Genomic DNA, 13,483 nt, shown 5'->3' with positions numbered 1-13,483 from the left:
CTGGTCCACTCTTCAAAAGCCACTGAGGAAAAAAGAGAAAAAAAAAACATATTCCAACAAAATGAAGGAAGGAAACATGATGAGGCCTGCTTAATGAGGACATCAGACCACCATTCAAGGTCTAACGAAAGGAGGAGATCATCACCAGTCTCCCTTTCAAAATTTCTTCATTTTTTCTTCAATTTGTTGAACTTTTGATATTTTGGGCTAATAAGGGCTAATTTAAAAAAATATATAAAAAAAAGTTTGATTTTTGTGTATTCATGTGAATTGAAGAAATCTGAGATGAACTTTTGATATTACTACATCACTACCCTACACTTGGGCAAGTTTTTGAATTTAACAGATCGACTCCTCTAATCAAGCCAAGCAATTGCACATTCGAAGCATCCAATGTGCTTGGAATTCACAATGACTCTAGAAATGAACAACTCAAAAGCTTATAAACTAGAATTCAAATATAATTCAATTACATAATCATCATGAAATCCAATATATGAATCAACAAACTAAAACATTGAAATTAACTACAAGCTTCACCCCTTAACCTTAGCAAAGAGATTAGCTAAGACATTTATCCCAAAAATAAAAGAAAAATGGAAAACTACTAGAACCGGTGAAGAAATCGGAGTAGGAAGGCCTTGTCGGTGCTCCTCCTAGCTTTCTCTCTGCAAACCCTAGAGTATGTTTAGAAACGTCTAAAACAACTCCTTGTATAGATAGGAGCTCCGCACCTTTGCACCGACTTTAGAAAATCGCAAACTTTAATGTGTATTGTTGGTCAATTTACTTACCCATCCCTTGCATGTCAATTGACAAGCAATCCAGGGACCCATCTGATGAGAAATCTATCATACATTTGCCACATTGGCACCACCGTGAGTCATAGACCAAATGAGAGGTTATCAGCTATGGAAGATTACCTTGTAAACATGCCCAAAACCACCCTGTCCAAGTTTATTTGAATCTGAGAAGTTATCGGTGGCAGCGACATGTACTTGAAATGAAAAAAAAAAAAAAAAAAAAGGCCTAAATGACAGAAAATTTATTCAAGAAACCAACAAAGATTCATTAACATTAAGAGACAAATAACAAGTTTCTTGCACATTAAGATATAAACGATCAACTAGCTTTCTGCACATCTGTGTGTGTGTGTGTGTATGTGAGAGAGAGAGAGAGAGAGAGAGAGAGAGACTCATAGGATACACAACTTGAGGCTTCAAACGCGTAAAGGCTTTTCACATAAAAGGGAAGAAAAGCTTACTTATTCTTTAAAATGATACGTTATAACACCCCAGTGCTGATAACATTTAGGTTCTTCAATATCTGGTAACCCGGAACATCGACATAAGCAAAAATGTAATAGTGCCAGCAAACAAAACACAAACTGCTCAAGGAACTTTTCACAGAAATAGAAAAGTGGGAATAATGTAGAAATAGATGTTTACCTTCATCTTCAATCCCACATTTTTTCCATTTACCATCTGAACTATGAAGAAGAAATAAAGTAGAAATAGATGTTTACCTTCATCTTAAATCATAATAAAAGGAACTGTTCACGTTTTGCATTTCAGATTATTCAAGCAGACACAAAATCAAAAGCAAAACCTCATAACATAATAATTGAATAAATCCAGATCTAAAAAGTAACAAATTGGCACCAAGAGAACAAAATTCAACAGACATGAAGATTGGTAGATGAGAATTACACAAGTTGAAAATAGTTTTAAATACTTGAAGGAAAAGTAAAAAAAAGAAGATCCCTACATTTAGCCTTCATCCATCTCTGCCTACAACCTGCAAAACAAGACAACAAAAAGAATTAATTAGTTCTGCAAAATCTCGTACAAGAAGTTTTACTGTATATGCAAAAGGGGGCAAAAAATCCTACCACACATAAACTAGCAGGCCAAGCAATACTTGTTCCAACCACATCCGCAATTGTTTTATATCGTCCATGGGGTCTTATCAAAGCCTCTTGAGGTACCATTGCCACCTGAACAGATACTTCCCAATAATCAATTCCAAGTTCTAACCTCCCTACTTTTGTGAGTGGATCCTTACTCAAAACAGCTCCTTTAGCCACAGTAACCCCGGACCTCGCGACACTCATAAGGAGAACTTCGGTCACATCCTACAAATAAAATTCACTATTTAATAGAATGCATTGTATCAAATAAACGCTTGTCCATAGCTAGACTCCAGTTTACAAAATATATACCACATATAATTAAGAACGCAATAATCTCAAAATATAATAAAAGAACTATTCAATTGGTATGGGTATTTACCCCGGCACTAGTATTAGTCGTATTCTTCCCCTTCTTCGCTAAGGGTCTCTGCAATGGTAAAATAAATGTTAATCAACATATACCAACTAAAGTATAAATAATTTTTGGACTTAGTACATATGTAAATATATACACGTATATAATATAATTACCTGGGGGGTTGGAACCAAGTGACTTAATGATGGAGACGGTTGGTTCAGGTTGGGATTAGCGGGATTAGCTAATACACCTAATACCGTGGCTAGGTTAATGTTTGGATTCGTCAGGGCGGACAACAGTGTCGTCACAGTATCTTTTAAGGATGACATTTCAGACACGGTTTCTTTTAGGGATAATATTTCAGCTTGCAATCCCTCATATTGTTTGTCTCTCAACGGAGCAGCGGAGGCCATCCTTTGAAACTTGCTAGGGTTGGGTGTTATGCCCCACAAATCAGAAGGAGAGGGACCTAACCCATAAGTGCGGACTCGGCCATGTCGATCTTCTCCCATGACTTGGGAGAATACATCATTCCTCGCAGTGCTGCTATGTGAGGCCTCAGGCTGCTGAGATATTCGTTCATTGAGTTGTAACTGCAATAAAAACTGCAATAAAAATAACATGGGTTTAGATTGTACAATGATAAAGTAATAGGCTAAACACAACTAGTTGTATATGAGAGAAAAATTCAAAAAAGGATAAAACATAACAAGTAAATACATGAACATACCATTGCTACCGATGAGGCTTCATCCACAGGCGTCCCATCCTTGCGTGTATGGGTCAATATGAACATCTCTTCCCGGGTCGGATCCTCCCCACCAGCCCTCTTCACCCTCTATCATTATGTAAACAAGAACAATTTAATGCATTGTAACATGTCATTATCTAGTTATATATCAAAAATCGATTAACATGGTTGATCTAGTAATTAATAAAATTTACCTCTTCCTCGCGTATCCGCGCGAAGCTCTTTGAGCCCGCGGCATGACCGATTTTCTGTTTTCTCCTATTCTCCATATTCTTCTTATTGCGGGCCTATAATGTGGCACACCGAAAGAGTAAATTAAAAAATATCAACAAAAGATGGTTGTGTAATTCTAAAACATGAAGCATTCAATAACTACTCATCTCACACACCTTCCCTTCTTCAGAGTTCCAAAACTCGATGAGGGCCTTCCACTGATCCGATTGGACCCGCTCATCAAGGTCTGCGAGCCTCTCATCATCAGTCTCATGAGGCAAGTAGTGGAGTTTCTTCAACTCACACTTCCAGTCCCTCCACTTTTTACCAATCGACCTCAGCACCCAAGACTTAATGTTCGTGTCCATGTCAAACTTGGACTGCATCACATGTTGAAAGTAAACAATCACATAATGAAAAAACAAAAAAAAACAATAATAAAAAACATTGTCACCATTACCATGACAAGCCCCCACATATAATCTTTCCTCTCAACCGGTACTTCCCTCCAATCAGAAAATGTTAGGGGCGCGAATTCCCCATTACGTGCTATGGTCCCTAAGAAGTTTGTAAGCTTGCTGACATTGTCACCAACAGGTTGCCCTAGAGTGTTGGTGGCAATAGGAATGCGTTGTCCTTCACGCATATTCCAAACTACAAAGCATCGTGTGGGGCCTCGAGTCTTTCTTTTCGTGGACGGTGAAACTGTTTGAAAATAAAAAAACATGGCAATAATATGCAAACCCATATGGTTCCTTAACATAAAAAGACATGAAATTTTCAAAGATATTATTATAAAGGCTGCATAGCATACCACTAGGAGCCTCCTCTATGGAACCAATTGGCTGGGGCGGATACTGAGGCTGAGGCTGGCTGGTGCTGCCAGTCATAGTGCTTATTAGTCGTCGAGTCATGCTCCTAGTGCTCCTCATGTCTAACACCTATATATGTCCAACAATATGACAATATGATAATCAATTATTCCTCATTTTTAATTCATAATATATCTAGTCCATAAAATGAACAATTTAATTTGAGCAAATTGGAGCCCCATATGCAATTTGCAAATAACTTCCAAGTACATGTGTATCATCCGTCACACACTGCTAGAGTATCAAAGTTTTTTTAAGAAATAAAAGGGTGAGTTATTTAATCATCTGACAAAGTATGAAGCTAGATACTCGGACACTTAAAAATTGTACAAGTGGCATACAATAACTCAATGAAACTAATTAGATTGTAGAACTCACTGTATTTTAGTCAAAGTCCTAAAATCATACTGTTTAAGCAAACTTAATCTTTGATTTGTGGGCAATTGTTTGTTGAAATATGCAGGTCATACAAATTGTGGATCCCATTATCAATGGAACATATCTCCAAAATCATCATATCAAGAAATTTTAAACATATCCATATATTGCCTATCAAATGGATGGCTAAAACAAAATAATGAGGGGTCCAAATTTGAAAGGTCAAAGATCAAGTCTACCATATGAAAGGCCACACATGCAATGAAAAAAAATGAAATATACACGTGTATCTGAGTTTTTTGTGCTGAAGTTTTCAAATCAAAGTGCATTGTGTCGTATCCATGTCTCCTACTTTTTGCCGATTCAACTATTTATGGCTTGAATGAGATTGAACCAGAATATGATGAATGACTTCACATCCGCCGCAAGAGTTCATGTATAAAGCTACATCAGGACAACATGGTGAACTTTTCAAATCAAAGTGCAATGGATAAAGCTTACAACGGCTATTCTTTCACATATTGAGTAAAAGCTTTCTTTTTCATACATCAGGACAATATGGTATATAAGAAATCAATTATTTGACATAATGGCATCTCCGTCAAGATCAGAAAACTTCGTATCATCTGTTTAGTCCTTTACCACCATTTGGATGAGTGGTAAAGGTGTGACAATTGTTGTTCCATCGACATTTGTCCTTTCCCAACAAACAGTGTCATTACCAGTGAATTTTGATCATCACACAACGAGCTCCCCAAGTATGTATCGACATCGTTTGTAGACTCTTCATCACGCATATCAAACAAGTCCTTAGGTTTCGTCCTCACCACAACATGTCAATCCTTGTCAACGAGGTCGTGCACATAGAACACATGCTCAGCTTGAGATGCGAACACAAACAGTTCATCAAACAATTGCTGACCAGTATGGCATAACCATTTCAATTTCATGAGCATTAACCCCAATTCATCCTTCTTGACACCCATGCCCTAAGATAAAACATCAATCCAATCACACCTAAACAATACAACCTTCCGATGACCACAATATTTCAGTTCAATGATGTCTATCAAGACACCATAGTAAGTTATATCTCCTGCAATAGGGTTTCTGTCACTGGCACTCGCAAAGCTTGATATCTTTACAGTCACAAAACAACTCCACTATGTTGAGTTTTTCTTTTCTTCTCTCATTCTTTGGTGTGAAACCTGAAGCTGTTTATGATAAACCCGTTATATCTTCTTACCATATTAGGACCCCAAGCTAGCCATTTAAGGTCTTCTGAGACCTACTTATTCCTTGCCTGGCACAACTGTTCGACCTATTCGGATACGAAAAATGTTAATTCAAAAGCACATGTCTAAACAATGAAAATGAATATGCAAATGTCGGTTAACTTATCGTATCAAATACATACATAATTACTAAACCATTTATGAAATGTATCATTGTGAATGCGTTCTATTTTCCTTAGTTGTACAGTACAATTCTTTTGCTTAACAACATTCATGTGTTCTCTGCAAATGAATTGGTTTCTGTAAGACACCTCTGTAACTTTATCTAGTACACAATCCTCGGACTTCCCTAATGCATGACCTATTCGTGGGAACATAAAGGATTGTTCTTCTATAACGGTGTTACCATAGTTGTCATTATGTATTAATCGATTGAACCTTGTCCCTACACCATGCAAGTACCTTAAGCAAAATGTTAAGTATTCTTCCACCAAGTACCCTTCTACAATTGAATCATCGGGCCGACTTTTATTACGCACATACAATTTTAATGTAAACAAATACTTATGGTCAACAATATTTAGAAGTATAGAAACATATGGTCAATTAACGTGACTGGTATAACATGACAATACAAAGTAATTTATAAACATAAACATGCACCGCTGGATGGGGTACATCCAACAGCATTATACTAGTCTAGCTATTTTTCCCTTACCCACTAAATGAATGGGAAAATGCACCATAATATCAAAAATAGCTAGTGAAAAAATCTTTTCTAGATGACAAAGTGTTAGCGCAATTCGATATTCCAGTCGGTCGAAGTCTTTTACTTTGCCAACTTTGAAACATAATTCCCAGAAGAAACTACTTAATTCAAGCAAAACTAAGCTCACACACTTAGGCAATTTTGTTCGTATAGTTAACGGAGGTATATGTTGCATCATAACATGATAGTCATGCCTCGAACCCTAAAATTTTGCACTCTTTGACATGCACATATCACAAAATATTTGATGCATAACCATCTGAAACTTTCACCCGCTTCAAGACTTTACAAAAATCATCTTTCTCACTTGATGACATAGTGAAGCCTGTAGGGGGAAAATATGTTTTATTCAATGGAAGTTGCTATGGGTGCAGTGTTTGTTTTATACACATATCTTGCATGTCAAGACATACCTTAACATTGTCTTCTTTTTTTTTTCCTCCGATGTTCAACGGTGTCCCAAGCACATTGTCACACATATTCTTTTCAATATGATGCACAGCCAGATTGTGACGCAATGATTATGCTCTCAATACTTCAAATCAAAGAGGATACTTTACTTCTTCCAATTATATCACTCTCCCGCATTGTCCTCCCGTCTTCTCTTGTGCCCATGATTGTCACGAGTCTTCTTCACAAATGTGACATTAATTCCCTGTAACTAAGCCAACACATCAAACCCAGATAGCAAAGTTGGCACATCGTCAAATTCTTTCGTACCATCAAAAGATCCGCTATCAATTCTAAACCTATGATCAGATTCCAAGAATCGACGACGGTCCATATAACAAAACTTTCGACCATGTTTTAAATATTTAAACGAAGTATCATTATTGCAACAAGGACAAGCGAAGCATCCTTAGTTGCTCCGTCTAGACAAAGTTCGCATATGCAGGAAAGTCATTGATAGTTTACAACAATGACACACTTGAAATATCTCATTGCTTGTTGCTTGAAGCATCGTAAGTGTTTGTGCCAACCTCTCACAATTCTTTCAACTCATCCATCAAAAGTTGTAACTACACGTCGATGTCATTACCGGGTCCAAGGGGCCAGGAATAAGTAATGACAGCATGAGATAATGTTGCTTCATGCACATCCATGGTGGCAAGTTATATGGTATCAGAACATCAGGTAGAGTTGTACACGAGTCGAACCGAGTCAAGCATGCATAGCTCCACTCGACTCGCTCACTAGCTGACCCCAGCTCGAACTTGGCTCGGCTTAGTCCTCGAGCTTGACTGGCCAGCTCAGCTCGGTTCGATCAGTTGCTTGGGCCAGTTCCAGCCAAGATCGAGCCTATGCGGCATGTTCTCAAACACATGAAGTGTGCCTTCAATTTCTCACAGTATATAAAACAGCAGCAACAGTTTACAAGTATTTCATCAAATACTTAGTAGGCAGAGTCAAAATCAAGTACAAGGGTAATTGTTCATATCCATACCTTCCTTGCCACCGACTGACACTTCATTAAGTCATTTCATCAAACACTTGGTGAGCAACATCAATATCAACATAACCGAGTCATCGAATTGGTTCGATCCGAGTTCGATTCGAGCTAGGACAAGCTCAAACTCGGGGTTCGATTACAAGCTCAAACTCGGCTCGAAATTTTTTCAAGCTCCAAAAATCAGCTCGACTTGGCTCGAACTCAGTTTTGACCCGAGTCGAATCAAGCTTTTTCGAGTCGAGAATCGAGCAAGTTAACCGAGCTAACTCGGTTCATGTACAACTCTAACAACAGGACATATGCTGTGAGTGATACTCATTGTCCTAAATAGATTGAAATCGTCTACTGTTAACCCAAGTGTAACATTGCGACTGTCCAAACAAAAGTCGGGCAGTCGTGGTCAAAAGTTTTACAGGCTGAGGAGTTAGTAGGATGCCTTAGCATTACAACAACTAGAAAGAAGAAATTACTAATTGAGGTACCTTAACAGATGAATCCAACTCTTATCAATCACTGTGTTCCTCGGCAACTCCAACAAGTTAGTGGAAATACAATGGAATTATAGTTTGACAAATTTTTGACAAGAAGATTACGAAAAAGAGACAATGGTGAGTAGTTAGTATGTTGTGTGCCCTAAACAACCACCGAGCAACCCTCATCCTCCTCAGATGGGCTCTGGCTTGAAGAGGAAGAAATACCAGATTCATCATCACTGCTTTGGTCCACCCCCATCGAATGTGAATAGGGGGGGCACTGCCCGAATACGATGGGGGGGGCTTTAGCTGGACAGACAGAGTTGGAAAGCGGAGTGTAGGGCTACCCCGAGATAGAAGTCCGAGTATAGCACGTCGCAAGGTTAGCATAAAAGGAAGGCAAGCAAGCACATACTGAATTCAAACATTCCTCTTATTTGTGTGCATGTGCACATGTTACAACCCATTTGATGGTAAACCAGTCAAGGATCAAGAGTCTTAGAGAGAATGAAGAATAGAGTACGAGAGCCAGTGGCTGAAAGTCTTCAGGAAGAGATGGAGAAGATTTGGGGGGCGTGGGTTGCAAGGGGGGAAGGAATCGGTTGATGGAGGTGCAGATGAGGTTTCTTGTTGGGAATGAGTGTGTGTGTGTGTGTGTGTATATATATATATATATAGAGAGAGAGAGATAGAGAGAGAGAGAGAGCGTCGGTTTTGGGAGGGGAGGAAAAGGGAACGAGGGTTTGGGAACATTGGTTTTACTTTTCTTCTCCGGCGGTTATTACCTACCACTGGTAGAAGTCCGTCAGTAAAGACATTTAGGGGCGGTATCTTATACATTAGAGGCGGTCATACAAAAGCACCAGTAATTAATACCTACACCGGCAGTGTATGTTTGCCGCCGGTAAAAATGCACTAGTAATTTCCCTATTTCTTGTAGTGCCACCAAATTATGTGTTCATGTGTGCAGAAAAGGTACTATGACTCCGCCTAATGGATGACTTCCAACCATTCATGTGCACACAACATCGAACCAATCCAATGGGTTAACCCCCTAATAAGGACTTGTGCAAAATTCTGTCATATCAACTATATCAACTCATTGATAGGACCACACTTTTTATTTTGCTATATTAATGGCGGCACAATGTATTTATGGTCTGACCCATCTAATGAGTAGATAGGGCTGATTTCTGCACTAAGCAATCCTCGGGGTGGGGCTAACTCATTAAAAAGGTTGGATCTCACAGGCACTTAACAGGTTGAAATTTAGCTTCTGGGTGGACCATACTTTGTAGTCCAACTAGTTGGACTCAAACCTCCTTGTGCCTATAAATAAATATATAAACAAACAAATATATATATATATATAAGAGTGAGATATCATTTCTTTGGTTGCTTATTTACCTTTCTTCTCTTGCTTGCATTATTCTTCCGAGATAGTTTGGACACAACCCTCTATGATGGGAACCCATAGACCAGGTGTACTCCACTATGGGTGCATCATGGTGCGGAGTCACACTCGTTGGATCATGCAAGAGTCCCACCTTGGTAGGAACAACCAGTTGAGCAGTCTTTTAGAAAACCATCAAATGAGCCACCTATAAATGGATTTTAGAAAGAACAATTCTATTGGTCAACGAAGAAAAGGCCTTATGATACCCAATCCATAACTTTTACAGATAATGGTCCAACCAAGGTAGGACCCACCACATAAATAGAGGCCAGATTATGTATCATTCTGCCACGTGTCCAATCAAGTGCATCGAATGAGATGAGGATATGGTAAATTCTAATGCAGGGGCATTTTCACACTGGGCTCGAGTGCAGTCGCCTGTTGGATGTAGGGGCACACTCGGGGTGGGTGACCCATGTGATTTGGGGCTCACGAGGGAGGTCTCGTGTTCAAGACTCCTTACCAGGGGTGATTAATGCGCATTTTACACCGGGCTCGAGTGGGGTAGCCTGTGGGATGCGGGGACATACTCGGGGTGGCGCGGCCCATGTAATTTGGGGCCCACGAAGGGGGTTCGGCCGAGGTCCTAACCCATGAGATGTAGGGCCTGGGCTATGAGATAAAGGAATTAATTCGCCATACTCTAACAGTTCGAGCTTTTAGAGCAAGTGGTTAATTGTTCTGCATCAAATTGGTATCAGAGCGGGAGGTCTCGTGTTCGAAACTCCTCACCGAGGGTGATTAATGCAGGAGCATTTTCACACTGGGCTCGAGTGCAGTCGACTGTTGGATGTAGGGGCACACTCGGGGTGAGTGACCCGTGCGATTTGGGGCTCACGAGGGAGGTCTCGTGTTCGAGACTCCTTACCAGGGGTGATTAATGCGCATTTTACACCGGGTTCGAGTGGGGTAGCCTGTGGGATGCGGGGACACACTCGAGGTGGCGCGGCCCATGTAATTTGGGGCCCACGAAGGGGGTTCGGCCGAGGTCCTAACCCATAAGATGTGGGGCCTGGGCTATGAGATAAAGGGATTAATTCGTCATACTCTAACAGTTCGAGCTTTTGGAGCAAGTGGTTAATTATCCTGCATCAAATTCACTCCATACTAGTTCCAAGAAAAGGAAGATAAAAAAACAAATCACGATATGCACTCTTGGTTAGCATGATGCTACATATGCATGCACTAGTCTAGCATGCATGTTTCATCATTGTACCTCACTCCAAATGGCCAAGCAGGACAAAACATTCCAAACTCAAAATAGAATGATCAAATTTTGGATATTTGAATCTCATCTGCCCCAAAAGGACAAAAGGTAACCAAAAAATGGAAAATAATTTTGAAAACAAAAGATAACCCAAGATTTCAAATAAGCAAACCAAAGATTTCAAATAAGCAATTGCAGACAAATAAAGTAACATGAAACAAAACTACTCGAGCAAAAATCATCAGCAGAAGGAAATGAGAGAGAGGCAGCAAATGACACAAGAAAGTTGAAAGTGATGACAAAAAGATCGTATTTCAAAAGCATCCAATCCAAATTGTAGTTATATCATATGAAACCAAAACATCAAATTCTTACAAAAAAAAAAATAATAATAATTATAAGAAACAGAGTTCAACTAAAAAGAGGAAATCCAAGGATTTCAAGATACCTAGAAATGAAGTGAAAAAAAAAAAAAAAAATCATCAATCAAACACAAAAATATAAAATGCAAGAGAAATGCAAGGAAGGAAGCAACATGAGTCGTAAATTATAAACACACAACAAAAAGATCAAATTTCAAAGGTTCAAAACCCTAATGCATCAATGAAAGACAAAAGATCCCTCGAAAAAAAGGACCAAATTTTTGAAAAAGTCAAACAAACGATAAAAACAGACCCGATTTACAAAAACCCAAAGAAAACCAAAGATTTGCAGGGATTCCAAGCGATTTAATAGAAATAAGATGAAAAATAGAACCAAACCCTGAATCTCACATCAGGACACAGAGACACAAAAATAAACGTAGGAAATGCATCAATCGATGTAAGAAAACTCAAATCCAAAGAAAAAGAATAGAACTTTGCTTAAAAAAATACACAAACACCAAACTTCTAGAGAACTACCACACGATGCAAATAGGAAAAAAAAAAGAGTACAAACTACACGAAGACAAATGAAACTAAAGATTTCCAGAAATTTCAAGCAATTACAAACAAATAAAGCAACAATACAAAAGAAACCCTCAATCAATCATCTGAGGGCAGAAAATTGGGAAGAAGAGAGAGAGAGAGAGAGAGAGAGAGAGAGAGAGAGACCTAAAGATGCATCAAACGAGGAGAAAGATTCTATAATCATACTAGAAAAATGAAAATACAATACAAAAAGTTGAAATCTTTGATCAAGGATTAGAGAAGATTCTAAGAACATAAACAAAACCCTAAACGTTGAAACGAGAGCAAAAACACAGCAAATACAGCAAATGAGGCGAGAAATTTCAAAATCACAACAGAATGATCCCATTTCTTCACTGAGAATCGAGATCTTTGATCGAGAATCGAAGAAGATTCGCAGAACATAAACAAAACCCTAAACATCTAATTAACATGCAGAAACGAGAGGAAAAAGGCAAGAAATGCAGCAAATGAGGCGAGAAATTTCAAAATCACGTCAGAAAGATCTCATTTCTTCAAAGGAAGTCGAGATTTTCGACTGGAAATTGGCGTCCAGAGAAAAGAAAAGGAGAAATCGCTCACCTTTGAAGTCCGGTGAGAGAGCGAGAGAGAGAAAGTGCTAGGGCTTTGAAATTTCTCTGTTGCGATTCAAAGAGTGAAATGAGATGATTGAGTGTGTGTGTGTGTGTGTGTGTGTGTGTGTGAGAGAGAGAGAGAGAGAGAGAGAGAGAGCTTACCGTCGCGTTAGGGGAGGAGAAGACGACAGAAACAGTTACAGTTTTTTAGGGGGAGGAGGAAATGAGAAAGGATAAAGGACATTTTATTTTATTTTTCTTCGGGGGGGGGGGTTGGGTTGTTGGGACCTTTTACTGGCGGTTTTGTGACTGCCGTTAAAAGTCATCGTAAAAGTCCATGGGTAAAAACCTGTAGGCGCGGTCGTTTCCTACATTAGGTGCAGCCACGCAAAAGCGCGGGTAATCCATATCTAAACCAGTGGTATATGTTGGTCGCCAGTAAAAATGCGCAGGTAATTCCCCAATTTCTTGTAGTGGATTGGCGAAAAACAAACCTTTCTCTTCCTTCAACCAGGTTGAGAACTCACTGTTCTTGGCAAAGTAGTCAATCATTGGACAACTCTTCGAAATCCTATTAGGCGGAGACAACCCCAAGTATCAGCAAATCTCAATCGGAGGGCATTAGTGCCATTTCCACCAATTTCCTCATTTGTGATTTCGCAAGTTGCAATTCGATATCACAGGACAAGATGAATCCTAAGCATGGTATTAAAAAACGATTACTTAATGGCCATAATGAGCGTTATGCAATGGTAATGATGGTGCACATTACGTGATATGGGGCCATAATGATTAATGACCGATTTTTATTTTTTATTTTTAAAAAAAGGCCTGAAACTGATTTCTTTTAAAGGCCTGTAATGGCAATTATGGCCCCACTCAAG

At 39.1% G+C, this 13,483-nt stretch overlaps 1 protein-coding gene across 2 annotated transcripts in view; it reads right to left on the bottom strand.

Moving 5' to 3' along the window:
* Positions 1-1,503: 1,503 nt before the first annotated feature.
* LOC131242477 (uncharacterized) overlaps positions 1,504-13,483 on the bottom strand; it is a 55,219-nt gene continuing 43,239 nt past the window's right edge. For both annotated transcript variants that reach the window (XM_058241147.1, XM_058241157.1), the window contains 9 exons: positions 4,049-4,175; positions 3,695-3,939; positions 3,411-3,614; positions 3,216-3,308; positions 3,001-3,108; positions 2,444-2,875; positions 2,292-2,339; positions 1,892-2,134; positions 1,504-1,797 (listed from right to left, as the gene is read on the bottom strand). In XM_058241147.1, coding sequence (XP_058097130.1) covers positions 1,777-1,797; positions 1,892-2,134; positions 2,292-2,339; positions 2,444-2,875; positions 3,001-3,108; positions 3,216-3,308; positions 3,411-3,614; positions 3,695-3,939; positions 4,049-4,175 — 1,521 coding nt within the window. In that variant the 3' untranslated portion in view covers positions 1,504-1,776. The remainder of the gene's footprint in view (positions 1,798-1,891; positions 2,135-2,291; positions 2,340-2,443; positions 2,876-3,000; positions 3,109-3,215; positions 3,309-3,410; positions 3,615-3,694; positions 3,940-4,048; positions 4,176-13,483) is intronic.

Source organism: Magnolia sinica, chromosome 1 (assembly GCF_029962835.1).
Source record: "Magnolia sinica isolate HGM2019 chromosome 1, MsV1, whole genome shotgun sequence".
Lineage (NCBI taxonomy): Eukaryota > Viridiplantae > Streptophyta > Magnoliopsida > Magnoliales > Magnoliaceae > Magnolia > Magnolia sinica.
This window is presented reverse-complemented; position numbering and strand designations above follow the sequence as displayed.